Here is a 22,674-nt window from a genome sequence, read left to right on the forward strand (position 1 = left end):
TCTGTGACTCCCTCTCTCTCTGACCCTCCCCTGCTCACGCTGTCTCTCTCTCTGTCTCCTAGAAATAAATAAACATTTAAAAAAAAAAATAAAAAGTATATTAAGAAGTCAGAGACTAATTTCTGGGTTTGGAGTTTGAGCTTTGGAGTCAGGAACCGGGATTTAATCCTGACTGTTTACAAGACACATGAACTCGGCTACACGCCATGAGCATCAGCGCGGTCACCCAGGAAGTGTGGTTATCACACGGGTGGTCCTGCTTTTGTTTGTCGTTGAACTGCTCCTTGATTTCATCAGAGTTTGAAATCAAGAGAAATATTTGACATACCAATAGCGCCTCCATTTATTTCTCTGCTCTAATGATTTGAAATAAAAAATAAAAACTTTTTTTTCTCTTAACTTGGGAACGTCAAGCAGGAGAAAGGCTGGTCGGTGGTCTGCATGTCACCAGGCAGCACACCTGCTTGTGTCCTTTGTATGACCATGGTCCTCTCTGGTTCTCTAGGAAGCCCGGGCACTGGAAACCAGGGCTGCCTCTGTGCGACAGGTGCCGTGTGCTCTGTGGTCTGATGTTGTGGGCACACCGGCCATTTGGAGGAAGCGAGCATGTGCTTCCCAGAAAGCATGGAGGAACAGGGCCTTGGTGGGCGCAGGGCCAGCTGCATTTGGTCTGTAAATGACAGTGATTTGCAAAGTGTTCTGGGAAGCAGTTCCTTTAAGTTGGTTCCAGTTATATTCATAGATACGTTCACATTTTTGTTTCCTGATGAAAACCTTTTAATCTTTATGGTACTCTTGATATAGGAGCAAATCTGCAGAAAGTGCCAGGAATCATTTGGAATTTGAGGAATTAACTGTGAGCCAGCTCCTGCTTTGCCTAAGGGAAGGAAACCAGAAGGTGGAGAGACTTGAAATTGCGCTCAAGGAAGCCAAAGAAAGGTATGAAGTAGGTAACTTGAAAGATGCATGCTTTGTTTCTGTAAACATTTTTAGAGATGTGATTAAGATACCAGATAATCCATCCACTTATGGTTTACATTTAAGTGTCGTTTAGAATATTGACAGTTATGTAGCCATTACCACATTACAATTTTGGAACGTTTTTTTTCTCCAAATAGGAAACCAGTACCCACTGACACGGATTCCTCATTCTTCCCAGTAATCGCTTGTCTGTTTCCATAGGTTTGCTTATTCTGGACATTTCATATAAATGCAATCACATAATATGTGCTCCTTTGTGATTGGCTTATTTTATTTAACATAACGTTTTCCAGGCTCATCCATGTTGTGCCGCATGTCAGTTCTTCACTTCCTTTTTATTACCAAAGAAGAGTCAGTCCACCAGGGGGCTGGTCGACATTTTGTTTATTTATCCACTGGTGAATATTTTGGTTCCCACTTTTTGCCTGTTGTGAATGTTTGCTTTAAACATTCGTACACAGTTTTTTGTGTGGACTTTTTTTTTTTTCTTTCAATTCTCTGGGGTTGTATACCCAGGAGTGGGATTGCTGGGTCATTGGTAACTCTGTGGCTAATAGAGGAACCACCAAATTGGTTTCCACATTGGCTGCACGGTTCTGTGTTTCCACCAGCAATATATGAGGGTTCTGCTTTTCTCCACATCCTCACTAATGCTCGTGATTGTCTGTCTGCTTGATTGTAGCCATCCTCATGGACATAAAGTGGTATCTCACTGTGATTCGGATTTCATTTTCTTAATGACTAATAATGTTGAGCATCTTTTCATGTTGCTCATTTGTATACCTTCCTTGAAGAAATATCTCTTGAAATCCTTTGCCCATTTAAAACAATTGGATTGCCTTTTTATTACTGAGTCGTAAGAGTTTGTTATATATTCTAAATGCAAATTCTTTATATTTTCTCTCATTCTGTAGATTATCTCTTCAGTTCCTGGGTGCTATCATTGGCAGCACAAAAAAATTTTTTTTTAATTTTTATGTAGTCGAATTTGTCTATTTTTCTTTCGTCATTTATGCTTTTGGTGTTGTATCTAAGGAGCAATTGTCTAATCCAGGGTCACAAGGATTCACTCCTATGTTTTCTCCTAAAAGCTTTGTAGTTTGGCTCCTACATTTAGGTCTATGATCCATTTTGAGTTCATTTGTGTGTATGGTGTGATGTAAGAGTCCAACGTCATTCTTTCAGGGGTAGATACAGTCATCCTAACACCATTTGTTGAAAAGACAATTATTTCTCTCACTGAACTGCCTTAATGCCCTTGGTGTAAATCAGTTGGCCATACCTGGTAAAGATTAATTTCTAAACCCTCAATTTTATTCCTTTGATTTATATGTCAATTCTTTGCTAATACTACACTGTCTTGATTACTATAGTTTTGTAGTAAATTTTGGAGTCAGGGAGTATGGGTTCTCCACTTTTGAAAGATTGTTTTGGCTACTCTGGGTTTCTTGTTTTTCTCTATAAATCTTAGGGTAAGTTTGTCAATTTCTGGAGTAGGAGGTAGGGGTGGGGAAAGCCAGCTGAGATTTTATTAGGGATTACATTGAATTTGGAGTTCAATTTGGAGAGTGTTGCCCTCCTAACTATGTTGAATGTTCAGATCCAGGAAAGATAGTCCATGGATTTATTTAGGTCATCTGTGATGTATTTCAGTGATGTTTTGTCATTTTTAGCATATAGGTCATACACTACTTTTCAAAATTTGTTACTGTGTTTCCTAGTCTTTTTAAGGGCTGTTATACATGAAATTATTTTCTTAATTTCATTTTTGGAGTATTCTTTAGTAGTGTATAGAAATATCACTGATTTTTTTGTGTATTATATTTTAATCTTGCAGCCTGCAACCTTGTTAGAACTCATATATTAGCACTATTAGTTTTTTAGTGAATTCCTTAGGACTTTCTTTACACAAGATCATGTCAGCTACAAAGAGATAGTGTTACTTCTCTTTGTACGAAGAGAAAGCATTCCATTATTTCGCTGGCTAGAATCTCTAGCACAATGTTAAATGTAAATTGAAAAAGCAGACATGCTGGTCTGTTCCTAATCTTAGAGGGAAGGCCTTCAGCCTCTTACCATCAAGTATGATGTTACCTGTAAGGTTTCATAGATGCTGTGTCAGGCTGAGAAACCCCATTCTAGTTCTAGATTGTTGCAGTTTTTATCATGAAGGGCTTTGGATTTTGTGAAATGCCTTTTCCATGTCTATGGAGATGATTATACAGGTTTTTAAAGCTTCTATTAATATGCTGTATTATACTGATTGATTTTCACCTTTTGTTCCTGGGTAAAGATCCCGTTGGTGATGATGTGTAATCCTTTCTATATGTTGCTAGTTTGGATTGCCAAAATTTTATTAAGGATTTTTGCATCTTTATTCATAAGGAGTATTAATCTCTAATTTTTTTTTCTTGTGATGCCTTTGTCTGATTTTGGTATAAGGGAGATACCAGCCTCATAGAATGTGGTATACATGTAAATACACATACACACTTTGGGATAGAATTCATCTACAGTATAGAGTTGTGAAGTCAATAAATTTCTCTTTGCAAATGCACTTTTTAGAAATGCAAAATGCTAAACCATGTAACCTCTAAATAGGAGAGGTTACACAATAGTTTTAGGGCTCCAGTGACTGCAACATTTAATCATAAATACAGTACGATGTAATTAAGTCTCTCAGAAATTATGAATGGCTTGTTGATCATAAAATTCTAGCACTGAGTACTTCCTGGGTGCCTGGGTGGCTCAGTTGGTTAAGCATCCGACTCTTGATCTCAGTTCAGGTTATGATCTCATGGTTTGTGAGTTCAAGCCCCACGTCAGGCACTGTGCTGACAGCTCATTCCCCTGCTCACTCTCTGTGTCTCTGTCTCTGTCTCTCTCTCAAAATAAACTTTAAAGAAAAAAAGCACTTTCTAGCTGAAGCAGTTAAAATTTTTAACTATAGAAAGATCTTAAAATGTGAAACATAAGTTCTTCATCCAGATGAGGTTAATCTGGAAGACACACTGGCCTTTGTCCAGTGACTTACTTGATAGTTCTTTTCAAAAGTAGGGCATGCTGGCTCTAAATCCTAGGTTTTTACACCATATGCTACTGCTGTCCCTTAGAAAATTTCAAAGGTTGACTTCTAAGAGACTAGCACCATGTATTCTCATGGAGCAAAATATTTGTCCTATCTTTTAGACAAATCCCAAAAACATAGTTATCAGTGCACAGATAAGTAAACAAATGAATAGATAGATGAATACACCTTTTACACCTTAATTATCCAGCTTATTTTTAAAGGGAAAGAGTTATACTTTGAAGAAGACTTCCGACAGCCATGAGCAATCCATCGTTTGTATTTTGTCGGCATGTTTACCCCTCGCATGTCCATACACCATTCTCAGAAGTCAAGTATAACCGGCAATTCATCCTTACTTAGCATGATTAGCGTTCATGATGGAGCTGGAAACTTAGGAATTTGCTAATTATACATCCTAATTGTTCATACGCTGTATATACAATTCCTGCTTCCAGATTAATTACAGCCCTCTGTGTGCAGCTACAACTCTTCAGACCGGCCTAGGAAGTCAGGCCTACCTTTGAGATGGCTGTTTTTAGTCTCCGCCTTGAACACCTGTGAAGGGTCCCTTTCCCAGTAGCATTGAATTTCTACTTTGTGAGCCAGGCTTCCCTCCATATTTAACAACTGGCAAGTCATTGATAGTTACCAAGACTAATGTTCTCTAGGTGAGTGTCAGATGATGATTTCCTCCTAGATAAGGCAGGACTGAAACCGAGAAACCCAGACAGCCTGCTTTGGTTTGCATGCTCTATAAGACATGATGAAAACACGTTCCAAGACCTTACATGTTTTTCTCAAACAAGTGAGTCTTCAACTGTTTTCTTTTTTTTATAATTTTTTAAAATATTTTTATTTATTTCTAGGAGAGAGAGAGAGAGAGACAGCATGAGAAGGGGAGGATCAGAGAGAGAGGGAGATACAGACTCTGAAATAGGCTCCAGGCTCCAAGCTGGCTGTCAGCACAGAGCCCGATGCGGGGCTCGAACCCACGAACCACGAGATCATGACCTAAGCGAAAGTCTGACGCTTAACCGACTGTGCCACCCAGGCGCCCCAACTGTTTTCATTAATCATGAGAAATAAGGATATATAAATAGTCTAAAATTTATTCTGAAGATATTTAGATTTGTGGGGAGAGAAGCCAATAGGTTTGTCTTTTTTTTCCCCCATTGTTTTCCAGTATTAGTATTTCATGCAATTTTTGTTTTCTAAACAAACTTAAACTGACAGCAAGTAAGGAGGGGGGACGTGTGTAGAAAGTGTAGCCCAAGAGAATCGAGAGGTAACAGGGAAAGTCAGTCCAAGGTGAAAATTTGCCCTAGAAAAGTAAGACAAGCTATAATTGAACTGTGGATCAGAGCCCTGTGTCGGACGTGAATAGTGTGATAAAGCCTCATCCATCAACCCCACAGCAGCCATTTTTTTGGCTTGGCCTGAAAGCGTGGCCATGCAACCAGTTGGGTTCGGCAGTTTGCAGTGGTTCCAACCATTTTGATGTTTTCCTCCATGCACCGGGCTCACGTTGCTATTGAGTTTCCCCTCTTGTAAACACAACCTATTGACCTCCCACAGTGAAGGATGGAGATTTAACTGTCTTTCACCCCCCTTGTTGTCACTGCACACAGATGCTTCTGGACCTGGCTTACTCGCTCCACCTCTGAAATCGTCTGTGTGAAATTTAGTGAGATAAGTACTCGGTGCTGGTATTATTAGATGCACACATGGAGTTCTCAGTGGAGTTCTGCCCTGTGCCTTGAACACTCTTCCTTTTTTTATATAATTTATTTTTTTGCCCCTATGCATAAGTACATTTTTAAATTTTGCTTAGTTTCCCCATGCTCTTCCCCAACAGGGAAACCTCTCAGATGTGTTAGTAGTCTAGTAGTATTCTCGCTGCAGTCTGTACTGTCTGCTTCCTAGATCCTAGCTACATTGAACTCATCTTGGCACTTCCCTTTACCTTCACCCTGGGGAATTCCTTCATCCCTCCTGTGTTCCATTACCTGTTTCCTGAATCTAATGCCTTTTCAACTTTTTTAAAAATTTCTTTTCAAATTGAGCTCACCGTATCTCCACTAACTTACTGAAAAAAAGAATTTATGGGCAGTATATTTTCTGAGACTTCCATATCTGAAAATCTCTCCTCCTGCCTTTATACTTCATAGATAGTTTAGCTAGATATAGAATTTTGTAATAGGATAAAATTTCCCTTCATGGGGCACCTGGGTGGCTCAGTCGGTTAAGCGTCAGACATAAGCTCAGGTCATGATCTCACGGTTAGTGGGTTCGAGCCCCACGTCGGGCTCTGTGCTGACAGCCAGCTCAGAGCCTGGAGCCTGTTTCAGATTCTGTATCTCCCTCTCTCTCAGACCCTCCCCTGCTTACGTTGTCTCTCTCTCTCTCTCTCTCTCAGAAGTAAATAAAGCATTAAAAAAAATTTTTTTTTAAGTAATTTTCCCTTCACTTTTCAGAACATGGCTTCATTGTGCCCTCACTTCTGGTGTTACTGCTAAGAAACACAGTGCCATTATGATTCTTGGTGTTTGTGGAGAAGAAACTTCTCACGTGCTTTGGTATCGCGCCTGTTTTTCATCTGTCTGTTCTGGACACTCTTGGGCTCTTTCATTCTACAAACTCATGTCCTTCAGTTCTTGAAAAATGATCTTGAATTCATTTAGTAATAATCTCTAGCCCTCAGTTTTCTTTGTTCACTCTTTCTAGCATCACTGTTGTTTTTGAATTGGATCTCCTGTGATTTAACTCTTGGTTCCCTTTTTCTAACTCTCCTTTTTTCTTCTTTCTCCTTTCTGATAGATTTGATCAACTTTCATCTTCCTTTTTTGCAGGAGAGAACCTTTGAATGTTCCTTTTTTATTGTGTTTCATTTTTTTGGTGATTGTAGTATTTCTTTATGTCTCTAAGAATCCTTAATCAGTGATGTTTTTTGATGTTCTTTTCCTGCTGGCATATTCTTTTCTCAATAAGTTACTCTTTTCTGTTCCATATTAAGATGTTTTTCCTCAAATGTCTAGCAATATTGACTATTTGATCAGATTTAGCAGGATTACAGGGTGTTAGAAGCTGCTTGAACCTCTGGGTCCACGTCTCGGGAGATCTCGCTGGGAGGTTTCCTTGGGGAAGCTCCTTGTCAGAAACTTTAAATCTTTTCCCTTATCCTGGAGTATCCTTACCTATCCAGTATCCAGCATCCTGCATGGAAGGTACTCTTCTAGATGTTGAAGTTCCTTTTTTTTTTTAATATATGTTTATTTATTTTTGAGACCGAGAAAAACAGAGCCTGAGTGGGGGAGGGGCAGAGAGAGAGGGAGACACAGAATCCAAAGCAGACCCCAGGCTCTGAGCTATCAGTACAGAGCCCAACATGGGGCTTGAACGCATGAACCATGAGATCATGACCTGAGCTGAAGTTGGACACCTAACCGACTGAGCCACCCACGTGCCCCTAGATGCTAAAGTTCTTGATATGGGTTGGGAAGAGGTGGCTGAGGGTCTTAATGTTTTGTGTGTAACTTCCGTGTACAGAAGAACCCACTTCTCATCTCTTACTAATGTCTGAGTCCAGAAACCCTTGTGATCTTCTAGTGCCTCTTAAACAAGCCCCACCATTGTCCCCACATCTCGAGGTACCTGGTGTCAATGACTCCTCAGCCTTTTAGTTCCCATGGTGTCATTCAGCTTATATTGGCTCTCCCTACTGCTGGCTTCAGACCTAGCTGTACTGGCCTGACAAATCTGTTCCCACTCATAGCTGTGCCCCCCAAATCTTCCTGCTGTTATTTCCTCTCCCTTTCTCTTTGTTCTTTTACATGCGTGACTTTTTAAGAGTCATTTTGGTGGGGTTCAGGGTGGGACAAGAATTACATGCATATATTCAGTTTACCATCTTTAACCAGAAATTTTTTCTTGTTTTATTTGCATTGGGCTGGCTTTCAGGTGGTTTTGATTCATTGTAAGAATGTTGGTACATTTGTTTGTGTTTTTAAGGACTTGTGACCTTAGATGGGTCCAAAAAGGCTTCCTTTCTCTGCTGAATCCTTATAAAGGGACGCACACTCATGTAACACACATGCATCACCTTTGTACACACAAAAACACAGATTTTACAAATATTTCTGTGTATTACTGTTATGTGAAAAGAGGCAGTGTTTTTCAATGTTTGGGATGATTTATGCCTGTCTTTTACCCTGCCTAAACCCATCCCTTCAAGCAGTTCTAGCCAATTTTAGGATGAGAGTGAAATCCAAAAAAGTTAATGTAGCAAGTGCAGAGAGATTTTGAAGCCCCTGATCTTTTATCCAAATTTCGAACAGTGTTGTTTTAGTGCTTCTGCAATTGTTCTTTTTCTTGAAGCCAAAGAGAAAGTAACTTTTCCATATTCTGCACTTTTTCAGAGTTTTATATTTTGAAAAGAAAGCCAGTGATCATGCTAATGCTGATACCCAGACAGAGGCGAGCAAAGAAAAAGAGAAAGAAGAGGAGAAAGGCCCAGAAACCGTGGGTATCAGGTTCTAAGATTCTGTCACCCCCCTGATGGACCTAAGCGTGGTATCTGAAGTCAAGTCTTGTGTCGTGTCCTTTGCATTAGAAATAGAAATAATTTTAATGTTGGATATATTTTATTTCTCTCCTATTTCCATGTCCCGATTTGAATTTCATCCATAGCAAATTGTAGTGAGATGTGTTCCTATCCCCGTGATTCTAGGGAATCGTGCCTCTGTCTCTTCTTGGCTGATTTCCTCATAACTTCCTGAGCGAATAGGTCCGCTAATGGAGAAAGGAATTTTGCCCACTTCTAATGAGATCATTTGAGAATATGACCCAGAAACTTGAGATCAAATTGAAATATTTTGGTTCTACCCTCCTACTGGTTTGAACAAAATAGTTTGAATGACACAGTTCTACAGCCAATGTTCCGTGACAGCTCAGAGATGTGCCTTGGAGCCTGCCACTAAGTCTTCAGCTTAGTGAAGGTTGACGAAGCCAGGAAGTGGTGCAAGCTGCAGTTGCCCACTTGACAGGCATTGATGTAAGATGCTCACCTCGGCTGATGCATTTATTCAGCAAATATATGCAGAATGCCTACCGTATGCCATGCCCTGAGCTGAGTCTCCTACTTCAAGAGACTGACGCATACTTAAAACACAGAGATGAAGAGACAGCCTAGCCTGGCAGTAACAGTACTTTGTTGACTAAAACCATTTGACAGTAAGAGAGAAGGACTGGGATTTCCAAGGCACCGTAAAACTCCTTGCCCGCAATCCTGCCAGAGCTGCGAGGAAAAAGGCAGTTCCGTGAAAAAAGTGGAGTAAACTAGACACGTCAGTCAGCCAGGGAATACGGGCGTGAGTTGCTGTCTGGATACATTAGACTGTGCTCTGACACTGCTATGTTCTGTGATCCCCTGAACCATGATCAGTAAAGAATGAGCAGAAAGTAGCAGAGCCTAAAATGTCTGCAGCCTGTGTCTATTTAAAAGTCAAAACCTTAACATCTGGGAATGTTTGTGTGAATTTTGGCCCCTACAAGTCTTAAGGAGGGGTGTTCTCGGGTTGCCAGTATCAGAAACGAGACGTTCTTCTTCCATTTAAATAAACCCCACACGTTTCTACTGGAAAAAAATTATGATAAAGTTGTTATCACAGGCACATCCGAATTGATCATTTATGTAAGAAAAATGGCATTTTGTGTATACTTATATATGTTATATTTATTTATATTTATGAGCGCTTATACATATAAATTACACATTATAAAATATAAAATGTTATATATAATTAGCAAATACAGACATAAGGAAACAGTTGTATCTAAAAGGTTTCTTTTCATGTAAAATAGGTGGGCATTAGTTGTCCAAAGTTTAATCAGTTCACCTATCAGTCTTAGTTGGACACTAATGGTTCACACTGTTTTCTCACAAAGAGGTTTCACTTGATCTCTGATGCGAATTGCATGTGTGTGTTTGGGATTTCCTGTGTGACAGGTTGGAAGTGAAGTGGAGACGTTGAACCTTCAGGTGACCACCCTGTTTAAGGAGCTTCAGGAGGCTCATACAAAACTCAGTGAAGCTGAGCTAATGAAGAAGAGACTTCAAGAGAAGTAAGAGTGAGGGATGAATTTCATTTTTTCCTTCAGAAAGTGTACCTTTTTACAAAATACATTACCATGTAAAAACACAGTTTCGCGACTGTGTTACTGAAAGAAAAATAGAAACCTAATCAAAATCTGAATCTGAAAAACACGAATGTTGAGGTGGATGTACAGGTTCATTCACACGTGTGAAATACTTGTACTAATGTGGCTGGGGTGGGGCCTGGGGAAATCTGATTCAGCTGTTTGTGGATGTCATTGATGCACTAGCTTCTGCGAGGAACTGGGAAAAAGCAGTAAGCCAGAGGCCTGTGACCCTCCTGAGTCAACAGCATGGATGCAAGGAAACATAAACAAAAGCTGCAAAGAGCAAGAAGAACTGGAGTGAGATTTATTGAGGAAAAGAAAATCATTTTCAGTCAGTTACGAAGGCTACTATTTACATTGAGAATTTTGTATTTGCTTGTTTTTCTTGATGTAACAAGTTACCCCAAATTTAGAAAAGCTAAGTTGATGTGGTTTTTGGGATTCGTTGGCAAACATGTTTCCAGCACAATGTAGGGATGTGTATTGCCTTGAAGTTAGGCTTACTAAGGCTAAACAGTGTATCTGGCACAGCATGGTAGCAAAAGCTAGGGACTTTGGACAAACATATCTCGTTGAAATGTGGATCTACAGTTTATTTGTGGTATTACCTTGGGCAAGTTAGTTATTTAACCTCTCTGAGCCCTAGTTTTATCATTTGTAAAATGTGTGTCATTACCCCTATTCATAATGTTGTATTGAGATGTTTAACACGCTGGGCGTTAATGCCTTGCAAATGGCTACTGTAGGTTCATATTTAGTATTATTATATTGAAATTCTCTTTCTGGTCTTTAAGAGGGCTTCGGGCATTTCCTTTTCCCTTATTAAATCTTTGTCAGAAGTCATATTCTTTGTGCTTAACAGAACCCATAACTTTTTAAAATATTGACAATATCCATGGATCACTATGTGAAAAGGACCTTTAGCCAATTACTATTTTGGTCTGTGTCTGAAGAACAAAGCTGTATTTTTACATGGCTCAGTTATTCCAGGTGGGCCATGGCTTGTGTGGTCTTAGAGCTGTACTTTTTTACATTAGGCATACGGATTCTGAAATATGTAAATTTATTTTCCAAAAAAAGATCTGTATTTTTTGGTTTAGTCATGAGAGTATAGAAATACTGCCTGTTCCTAGTAAGGAAGCAAGGAGCATAAAATATTTTAGTTTGTACTGCTAAATACTCCTTGAAAAATGCAATCCTAAAATTCTTTGTATTTGCTACCTAAGTCTTGGGATTTGAGAGCCACTGAGAAATGAAGGAGTGTCATTCATCCTCATGAAATATTGATCTTTCCTAGATGTCAGGCCCTTGAAAGGAAGAATTCTGCAACCCCCTCAGAGCTGAATGAAAAGCAAGAGCTTGTTTATAACAACAAAAAGTTGGAGCTACAAGTGGAAAGCATGCGCTCAGAAATCAAAATGGAGCGAGCAAAAACTGAAGACGAAAAGTGAGTAGCCACAGCCGAATGACTACTTGCTGGAAGAAAATAGAATAGCACTTTTATCAGATGGAAATAGAATTTGAGAAGACATTATAAATGTTTCTCTTTTATGTATTTGAAGGAGCACCGGGAGATTTTTCTGAGGAGATAACATTTGTTTTATTATAATTATTACTGAAGTGACTTGTAATCTATCTTGATTTTGAGGAGGGAGGTGAAAGATTGTTTTCTTTGAGACTCAGAAAATGCTAGCAGGTGGTGGGATGGCAAAGGTAGAAGAGAAGAATTTGCTAGTTGAGTGTTCAGAAGGCGGTTGGAAAGCAAGACTAAGTTTTTAGGCTATCTCCCCCAAGATGCCATTTCTTGATGTCTTTTTCAATAGGTCCAAGTTAGCCACTCTCCAGATGACACATAACAAGCTTCTTCAAGAATACAATAATTCACTGAAAATGATCGAGGAACTAAAAAGGAAAGAGGTACCCCTAGAAAAAAATTACTTTCGTAGCCTCATAACAAAAAGAAAGTGTTAATTAAACATTGTTATATGTAAAGTCGTTGTTAATCTTTAACTGAGTCTGGTTTCAAAGGTTGTTTTTCATCTTATCATTGATTACTTGCGCCCGACTACGTGTGACCGCTGGTGTTCTGCCTGTGCATAATGTGCTTCGTGGTGGGCTGAGGCCTACAGTTGGGGAGTAAGCTTTTAGCATTTCTAACAGCGGGCAGGGCTATAGGACAGCCACCAGCATGGGCTCCCACGGGAGCAGGGCACAATGAGACCACTGGCTGCCACTGGAGAGGTCATCTCCATGGAGCTGTCACTGGGCTTCCTTGCTACTGTCAGTGACCTTGAGACTCTGGACTCACCTGACGGCAGCTTCCATTAGCATAATGCCAGCATGATGTGGCAGTTTACACATGGGTAGATATGTGAGGTGATGGATGCATTAACCTGGTTGGGGGAGCTCTTTCATGCTGCATATACATATCAAACCGTCACATTCTTCACTTTAAATATCTTACAGCATTGTCAGTTTTACTTGAAGAAAGCTGGGATAAATAAGTACAGATCATGGGAGCTTTGGATTAGAAGGGGTGTTTGAGTTTATATGCTTATAAATGTACTCTGTTTTTCATTTTTCTTAATAGAATATTGTTCCTCTCTAGGACCTAGTAAAATTTTTTGATTTTTTTTAATTAAAAAAAATTTTTTTTTATAGTTTTTATTTATTTTTGAGACAGAGACAGAGGGTGAGCGGGGGAGGGGCAGAGACACACAGAATCTGAAACAGGCTCCAGGCTCTGAGCTGCCAACCAGCACAGAAGCTGATGCGAGGCTCGAACCCACGAACTGCGAGATCATGACCCGAGCTGAAGTTAGACACTTAACCAACTGAGCCACCCAGACGCCCCATTATTTATTTTTTAATGTTTTTCATTTGAATTTATTTTTTAAGAGATAGAGAGCGAGTGGGGGAGGGACAGAGAAAGGAGGAGACAGAATCCCAAGCAGGCTTCATGCTGTCAGCGGAGAGTCCAATGCAGGGCTCAAACCCACAGACCATGAGATCATGACCTGAGCCAAAATCAAGAGTCAAACACTTAGCTGATTGAGCCACCCAGGTGCCCCTATGTATTTATTTTTAATTACAGTATAGTTGACATAGGATGTCAGATTACTTTTCATCGTGATTTGATATTTATATATATAATATGAAATGCTCATAACTGTAGTTACCATCTGTCACCATACAAAGTTATTACAATAATATTGACTGTACAGTTGACCCTTGAACAAAAAGAGTTTGCACAGGTCCACTTAATGTGCAACTTTTTTATTTCTTTTTAAAAAATTTTTTTTTTTTTAAGTGTTTATTTTTGAGAAAGCACAAGCAAGGGACAGAGAGAAAGGGACAGAGGATCTGAAGTGGGCTCTGTGGTGACAGCAACAAGCCCGATGTGGGGCTCGAACTCACAGACCATGAGATCATGACCTGAACCGAGGTCGGACACTCAACCAAGTGAGCCACCCAGGCACCCCCAAATACGCATATTTTTTGAAATACAGTACTATAAATGTATTTTTTCTTCTTTATGATTTTCCTAATATTTTCTTTTCTCTAGCTCACTTTATTGTAAGAATATAGTATATAACTCACATAACATACAAAACATGCGTTAACCAACTAAATTATCAGTATGGCTTCTAGTCACCCACAGGCTATTACTAGTTAAGTTTCTGGGGAGTCAGAAGTTAAGTGACATAGATTTGTGACTATGCAGGAGTCAGTGCCTCTAACCTCTGCATTGTTCTAACCCCCGCGGTATCCCCTATGCTGTCCTGTGCTTTCCCTTGACTTATTTACTTTGCAACCAGAAGTCTGTACCTCTTGACCCCCTTCACCTATTTCTCCCCCTTCACCTATTTTGCCCATCGTCCTGTCTCCGTCTCCACTGGCAACCACCAGTTCATTCTCTGTATTCATGAGTTTCTGATTTGTTTGTGCATTTGTTTTGTTTTTTTAGATTCCACATCCAAGTGAAATCATATGGTATTTGTTTCTCTAACTTACTTCATTTAACGTAATACCCTCTTGGTGCATCCATATTGTCACAAATGTCATTTCAGTCTTCTTATGTCTGAGTAATATTCCGTTGTGTGTATACATATATACACACCGCACGTATACACACCACTTCTTCCACATCCATTCATCTACCTATGGACACCTGGGTTGCTTCCATATGTTGGCTATTATAAATAATGCTGTAGAAACAGAAGAGGATAGATCTTTTTGAATTAGTATTTTTGTTTTCTTTGGGTCCATACACAGAAGTGGAATCGCTGGATCATACAGCAGTTCTATTTCTAAGTTTTTGAGGAACTTTCATACACTTTTCCAAAGAGACTGCACCAGTGTACATTTCCACCGAGAGTGCACAAGGTTCCCCTTTCTCCACGTCCTGGCCATTCTGATAGGTATGGTGGGGTCAGTTTTTAACTTAAACAAGTTTCTTTTCCACTGACTTCACCAAGTAAGAGGAATGTCAGTGGGAAAAGTAACAGTATCAGCAAGTTACAGTGTCACTAAGATCAGGATTTGTTATTATTTCCCTTATTTTAGTGTTGTTTTCAATTGTTTTAAATTAAGAAATTATAATTTGCAGGATACCTAGGTGGCTCCATCGATTAAGCGTCTGACTCTTGATTTCAGCTCAGGTCATGATCTCACGGTTCATGAGTTCAGGCTCCACATCAGGCTCCGTGCTGACAGTGTGGAGCCTGCTTGGGATTGTCTATCTCTGCCCCTCCCCCATTCACACTGTGTCTCTCTCTCTCTCTCTCTCTCAAAAAAAAAGAAATAAAAAAAAGAAATTATCATTTGCAAGCTGTAAGTTAAGGGAATACAACTTTCTAGTAAGTTACCATTGCTAATTAACGCAACAGTTCAGAGCGAGTCATTTAAAAACAAATTAAAATTTCATTCCCTATTTTACTAAAATAGTTTGAATTATTTCACAACTGTTTCTAGAATAAACCTCTCTTTCAGTCAGAAAAGGTGGATAAGGTGGTACTGCAAGAACTGAGCGGAAAACTGGAGCTGGCGGAGAAAGCGCTGGCTTCCAAGCAGCTGCAGATGGACGAGATGAAGCAGACCATCGCCAGGCAGGAGGAGGACCTGGAAACCATGGCTGTTCTGAGGGCTCAGGTAAGCCACGTCCCCAGACACGAACTCAGTCAGCCGACCCCGATCATGGGCTTACATCAGCCACGTCCCCAGACACGAACTCAGTCAGCCGCCCCCGATCGTGGGCTCACGTCAGCCACGTCCGAAGACACGAACTCAGGCCAACCCCGATCACATCCTCAAATGGGAAAGCGATAGTGTTTCAAGTATATTTTTGGATTTTATGTTCTTTCCACCAAGGTATATTTTTTTAAATTTTATTGAAGTGTATCACGTGTGGGAAGTGCACCAAACCATACAATGAAACCATAAAATTTGGGGGAGAATTTTAAATATAGAAAGTTAAAAAAACTGGTATTAGAGTAATGGGCATTTCTCTGTTAAGTAGTTGTTTTTACTTTATCATTTTGTAACAGTGAAGAAATTGCTATGATGGTGTAATATTTATGTTTCTAGGTTAAGATATTACCCTCTGATTTAGCAGCTAAAATGACGGCAGGCATTTGTTATCCCACAGCATTTCTATGGGTCGGGCATCCAGGAATGGGTTAGCAGGGTGATTCTGGCTCAGGGCCTGTCAGAGGCTGCACGCAGGATGGAGCGGAAGATCCACTTGCAAGCTGGCTCCCTCACGGGGCTGGGGGTGGGGAGCTTCAGTTCCTCACCCCCTGGGCCTCTCCACAAGGCCATTGAGCACCCTCCTGACAGGAGAGCTGGCTTCTCCCACTGCACGTAACCCAGGAGAGAACGAGGCAGAAGCCACAGCATCTTTCGTGACCTAGTCTCAGAAGTCACACACTGTCATTGCTGTGGTGCCCTGGTGCTTATGTGGGCTGGCCCTACTCATTGTGGGAGGGGACCACATACGGGGATGAATACCCAGAGGTGAGGGTCACCAGAGCCGTCTTGGAGGCTGGCTACCACTCTGGATGTCTGGGCTTCAGCCCAGGTTCAAGTGCTGGTTTGACCAGTACCAAGATTAAGAGCTATTAAACTTGTAAGTGTAAAAGGAGCATAGCAATGCTACATTCCCAGGATTTTTGATAAGGTGAAATAAGATAGGAATATAGGCACCCAATATAGGTGCCTTGTACATGTTTGAAATTCAATAAATACAATCTATTTAGTATTATTACTTAAAATTTAACTTAAGGCCAGCCTTCATAAACATACCTGACAGAGTAAATGAACCATGTACTACATTAAGCTAACCCTGAATATTATTTTTTTTAAAAAAGATCAGAGAATTTTGGGGCGCCTGGGTGGCTCAGTCGGTTAAGCATCTGACTTCAGCTCAGGTCATGATCTTGTGGTTCATGGGTTCGACAGGGGTGACAGCTCAGAGCCTGGAGCCTGCTTCCAATTCTATGTCTCCCTCTCTCTTTGCCCTTCCCCTTGTTCACACTCTGTCCCTCTCTCTCTCAAAAATAAACAAACATTAAAAAATGTTTTTTTAAAGATGAGAGAATTTTCATGAATGGTACATGCAGTGTTTAAACCACCTACCTCAGTGTCATTGCCAATTCCTAATTGTCTAAAGTGCACACAAACACACAGCTTGTCTCCTGTCTGAAGGTAGTTGCAAGTTCATGGTCGCCACCCTGGTCTCTAGCAGGAAGATACACCTGTGACTTACAAGGTGCATCCCAGGAGGCAGCATCCCCTCTGCGCCTGGTCCCTGGATGACTGTGGAGCATCCACATCCATCCAGGCGGTGGCTCCTGAGTCTTTTACCTTCTTACAGATGGAGGTTTACTGCTCTGACTTCCATGCTGAAAGAGAGGCAAGAGAAAAGATACATGAAGAAAAGGAGCAGCTGGCTTTGCAGCTGGCAATTCTGCTGAAAGAGAATAACACTTTTGAAGACGGAGGCAGGTGAGGGGAAGGAGGGCTCGGGGCTCACACCTGGGGCGTGGGTGGCCGTCAGAGGTACTTCTCCAGTCGAGCTGCAGGAGGTACTCTGGGCCCACTTCACTTGGTTGCGTCCCCGACACTCAGCCTGATTTACAACAAGGCCTGGCGGCATCTCGCGTGAACCTGAGGAGTTCCTTGCTCTCGGGCCTGTGCATTACCACGTCCTATCCTGCCGCTGTCGGGGTAAATATTCTTAACACTTTAAGCAAGTTGGTAATGTGTTTGTGGGGGCACCTGGGGGGCCCAGTCTGCTAAGCCTCCAACTCTTGATTTCTGCTCAGGTCATGATCTCACAGTTGTGAGATCAAGCCCCATGTTGGGCTCATACTGGGCATGGAGCCTGCTTGGGATTCTCTCTCCCTCCACCCCTCACCATCAAGCACTCTCTCTTTCTCTCTAAAAAGAAAAAAAAATGATCACTAGGTATTGTTTTGCAGCTTGCTTTATGGAACACTGGGAATTCAAACTGTGTGTGTGTGTGTGTGTGTGTGTGTGTGTGTGTGTACAGATTTATTTCATTCTCCTTAATTGCCCTATAGTGTCTTGTTTTAGAAATATGCCACTTTTTTCTAATCCATTTCCTTATCAATAGACAGTTTGGTTATTTACTGATTTTTTTTTATCTTAATTGTTATTTTCTTTTACTACACTGTGCTAGTGCCAATAATATTTCAAACTCAAGTTAATCCTTAAATTTTGGTTTTTATGAACCTTGCATTTTTTTGGCTCTTTTTTCCCCCTGTATTGCTCTTGAATGTCTATTTAATATTGTCATACTTCAGGGCTTTAGAACATTACTGTAGTGTCGCTTTTCATCCCAGTAGGCAGTCCTTGATGGAGATGCAGAGCCGTCATGGGGCCAGAACAAGTGACCCAGACCAGCAGGCCTACCTCGTTCAGAGAGGTAAGTCCCCTGTGACTGTAGGTTTTCAGGCTCCAGCGGGTAACTATTCTATGAAGAAAATGCTTGAAGACAATTTCACTACATTCTACACAATGAATCTGAGATCACACTGTGAAAAATACAGCACCCTGCAGTCTTATCCCACAGTACGCTATTCTTCATCCATTACAGACTGAATCCAGACACCAGACTCTCTTCATGCTGGCAGTTAAAGCCTGGCATAGCCTAGCTTTTAACCTCCTCCCCCTCGAATTCCCTACAGCTATTAGCCAACAGAATCACTCCCTGTTCCTTGAACTTGTCCTAGGCTTGTATACCTGCACATACTTGGTTACGTGGTGTCCTTCTCTCACTCAAGTCCCTGTCCCTCTTTTGTCCCTTTTCAGTGAACTCCTACCTCATCTGTAGAACCCACTTCAAATACTATCTCCGTGATTCTAACAGAATGTAACCTCTTCCCTCCTGAGTTTCCAAAGTACTTTGTTTCTCTTGTTGTACTCATCTGCTCTCTTGTATTATAATTATCAATGTGTTCTAAATATGTATCTAGGTGTTGTGTTGCATAAGCTCTCCCAGAGCTTGACTCTTTGCCCATTGCCTGGTGTTATGCACATCATAGTGTTAGCATTTACTGCGTTTACTGTGCACGAGCACAGCCCTGATCACTTCATACCTGTGATCCTCACAAAATTCCATGAGTTATATATTTTCACAATCTTCCAGAAGACAAGGTTAGTTAGGGGCTGAACTAGACATGGAACAACCCAAGGTCTTCTGACTCTTAACCACTACACGGTACTGCATGTCATAGGTTATCCTCTAATTATGTGTCACATCCCGATTTCAGTTGCCTGAGTGAAATCGGTCTTGACACTTATAAAGTGCTGTGTTTGTTACTTATTAAAAGACACTTATTAAAACACAGTGCTGTGTTTATTACACGGTTTTCATACACTGTACTCATGTTTTTTAATGATTAGTAAACCCCTGTGTTGTAGCACATCACTGAAAGGGAAGGATTGTCCTGGAGTCTAGAGATGAAAAAAAAAAAAGAATTCAAGGGATTGAAAACTGACAGAGGTAGACAAAAAGTTAGTAGCAGTGCCACTCAAAAAGAATCTGGGTTTAGGAAGCCATCCTAAATTTCACATAAAACTGGCTTTTTAACATTTTTTTAATGGTGGACCAGTCTGAGTCCCTTCCACATACCAACCGGTTACTGAAACATCCTAACATCAGCAGCAGCAGGGAAGCAGTGTCACTATATTATCATCACCTGCTCAGTCTTGGGGAAATTTCCCTGAGTGTCCCTTTTACCTCCCATCTTCCCCTGTCCCCCCAACCAAAGCTCTTTTATAGGAAAAAAATAAAGTGATGTTAGAGGTAGTAATTCAGGTTAAAAATCAACAGAGCGTTCATGGGGTATCCGCGGAGGTTGCGCACAGACTGACATGAACATTAGCCTCAGGCATGTTGAACATCGTAGGGTGAAGCTGTGTTCATCTCTCAAAGCTGCGTCTACCCACTTGAACACCACCAGACCTCTTCTCTAATCTGATTTAAATACCCCACGAACACCCAGATACCTCTGATGTCAAAAGTGCAACATTGTCATGGGTCCAAAAGGACAGTCTCTTGCACCTGGATTTCTTAGAGGAGGGTTTCTTTGGTCATAATTAAATAAGGCAAATGCCTGTTTATGTTAAAAAACAAAAACAAAAAAAAGAACAGGGGCATCTGGGTGGCTCAGTCGGTTGAGTGTCTGACTTCGGCTCAGGTCATGATCTCATGGTTCATGGGTTTGAGCCCCATGTCAGGCTCTGTGCTGACAGCTAGCTCAGAGCCTGGAGCCTGTTTCAGATTCTGTGTCTCCCTCTCTCTCTCTGCCCCTCCCCTGCTCACGCTGTCTCTCTCTCTCTCAGAAATAAATAAAACATTAAAAAAGTTAAAAAACAAAAAAACCAGACATTCTTTGACTTACAATCTAAAAATCATCACATTTATTCATGATTATCCTAATAAGCTTCTTGTCTTCTATAAAGTAATATTCCACAGACTGTCTTCAGATTTTTATTTTATTTTTATTACTATTTTTTTTTAGCTTCCTAACAAAGCTGCCTTAGACAGTAGCCCCTCTTCACTCTCTTTCATCATTGTGGTCACCCGTGGCCGGCAAAGCATCTGCCCTGGTCTGGGCCACTCAGCTGAGCATGAGGGAACACATAGGTGCATGGTCAGGTCCGTGGCGGCTGATGGTCTGGTTGGAGAGACAGGATGTGTGCATAAAAAGATGGAGTCATAAAACAAGATAATATTTTTTTAATGTTTTTTTTATTTATTTCTGAGAGAGAGAGACAGCGTGAGCAGGGGAGGGTCAGAGAGCGAAGGAGACACAGAATCTGAAACAGGCTCCAGGCTCTGAGCTGGCTGTCAGCACAGAGCCCAACATGGGGCTTGAACCCACGAACCGTGAGATCATGACCTGAGCCGAAGTCCGTCGCTTAACTAACTGAGCCACCCAGGCGCCCAAAACAAGATAATATTTAGGTAACAGATGACACTGCTGAAGGTCAGAGGAAGGTGGTCTCTGGGGGCAGGGAAGCAGAGAAAGGCCTTAAAAAGGCCTGACTTTAAGGTTGACCTTGAAGCTAGGATTTCAGTAGGTACGGTATGAGAATAAAAGGTCAAAGGCAGAGGAGTGTGATGCGTTAACAATGAAAACTAAGTGTATTTTATAGCAAAGAGCCAGGAGGTAGCGGTAACCTGTTAACAGCCTCATACGACAGCCCAAGTCTGAGTCTCGAAACCTAGACCAGGACAAAAGGAAAGGCAAAGATGGATGAAGTCAAGTTTAAAATGAAAAATCAACGGTCCCCGATAAGTGGCCTGTTGCCCTCTAGAGCAGGGGATAGCAAACTGCAGCCTACACAAAAAGTTTACTGACTACTGACTTAAGACCATGAGACCATTAGAAAGACCCCTGCTTCTGGAAGTCATGGCTTGTGAGCAGTATTTCTGTGCAACGGTGCTTCTAAAGTTCACTGAACAGACTATCATAGTCTCCATGTTATTCAGTTCAAATAATATGGTCAGAAGCAGATAACCATGCTAAAGGTCACCTCCACGATCAGCTTCCAAAACAAACATTTTGGGGCCTGATTGAAAGTTCTGAGACCAAAATGGTTTGCACTGGTCCGGAAAGGTCAGATCAAGGAGATGCCTTGGGAGCCAAAAGTCATTTCCAGCGTTGATCAGTTTGCATGTGGGACCTGCTTAGCATTCTTATATTTAGACTTGAACCTTGGGCCAGGTCTAAAATTGGACAGAATGACACAACCCATTCTTCCCCTTTTGCTCCCCACTTACTTTGCCTGGGCAGCCCTTACATGTGCATAAAGCTCCTCTCAGGTGCGGTGGGTCTCATGAGGGGCGCTTTTGCACAGAGCAGTCTGAGGCTGGTGCCTTTTTTGTCCTCCTGCTAATCTGCCTCATGTGGCACAGTGTGGCCCTCCCCTTACGCACCCCAGCTGTCACTTTTCTCTCCCAAAATCCCCTTCATTTCTGTACCCCTCTCATCTACCTCTCAGGTGCTCAGATGCATGGGCAGAATGAACATGATTATTACCTCTGCTTCTGAGAGGGTTCTTATTCTTCTAGGAAACCTCTCTGTGCCACTCATTATTTCCTCCACCTTCTCTCATCTTTAGCTCGTGTCCTTATCTACACGTGTCCTTATCTACATGTTTCTTCTCTCAAATATTCCTATTTATATTAGAACATGTATTATTCTGCACCTAGAACTGAAATCATATTTTTTCACATACTAACAACCTGGACTAGAGCCCAAAACCTATAGTAATAGGAGAGCAGGTACTATGTGGGCAGATTTCCGTGTGTCTGTAGATTTATTAAGTTAAAGACCACCCCCCCCCAAAAAAAAACCTGTATTCCCTCCCCATTGGGTACCAGTTGCAAAGTTTAATGGATGTTAAAATTAACTGTTAGTAAAATCAAATAAACCAAGCCACTTGCAGCATGGAAGAAATGGAATAACATTTCATTCCATGCTTGTTTTCAGGAGCTGAGGATACAAACTGGCGGCAGCAGCAACAGCGGAATATTCCAATTCATTCGTGCCCCAAATGTGGAGAAGTTCTACCCGACATAGACACGCTACAGATCCATGTGATGGACTGCATCATTTAAGTGTTCACATCCCACTGCCCCCAAATTTTTGGTAAATATCAGATTTTTTCCTCCAAGAGTTGTGCTTTTGCGTAATTTGTTTTCACTCAAACATTTTGCCTCATTATTCTTATTTTAGGAGAAAGAAAATCAGTATGTTCTAGGTAGGACATTTTTTTGTGGATTCCCTTAGAATCCTTAACATGCACTCTTCTGATAGATGCTTTATTTTATTTTATTTTTTTATGTTCCATGTATGTGAGCTGAACTGTTCATGTAGTTAATAAGTGTG

General features: G+C 41.1%; 1 protein-coding gene across 3 annotated transcripts in view; it reads left to right on the forward strand.

The window, feature by feature from the left end:
* Window positions 1-22,459, forward strand: part of OPTN (optineurin) — a 41,020-nt gene extending 18,561 nt beyond the window's left edge. For 2 of the 3 annotated variants that reach the window (XM_039240014.1, XM_039240015.1), the window contains exons 6-14: window positions 805-939; window positions 8,467-8,569; window positions 10,056-10,171; window positions 11,547-11,696; window positions 12,073-12,166; window positions 15,242-15,400; window positions 17,124-17,254; window positions 18,115-18,197; window positions 22,276-22,459. In XM_039240014.1, coding sequence (XP_039095945.1) covers window positions 805-939; window positions 8,467-8,569; window positions 10,056-10,171; window positions 11,547-11,696; window positions 12,073-12,166; window positions 15,242-15,400; window positions 17,124-17,254; window positions 18,115-18,197; window positions 22,276-22,403 — 1,099 coding nt within the window. In that variant the 3' untranslated portion in view covers window positions 22,404-22,459. The remainder of the gene's footprint in view (window positions 1-804; window positions 940-8,466; window positions 8,570-10,055; window positions 10,172-11,546; window positions 11,697-12,072; window positions 12,167-15,241; window positions 15,401-17,123; window positions 17,255-18,114; window positions 18,198-22,275) is intronic. The other variant, XM_039240016.1, reaches the window with a different exon arrangement.
* The last annotated feature ends 215 nt before the right edge of the window (window positions 22,460-22,674 follow it).

Source organism: Hyaena hyaena, unplaced genomic scaffold (assembly GCF_003009895.1).
Source record: "Hyaena hyaena isolate Hyena2069 unplaced genomic scaffold, ASM300989v1 scaffold_165, whole genome shotgun sequence".
NCBI classification, from domain to species: Eukaryota; Metazoa; Chordata; class Mammalia; order Carnivora; family Hyaenidae; genus Hyaena; species Hyaena hyaena.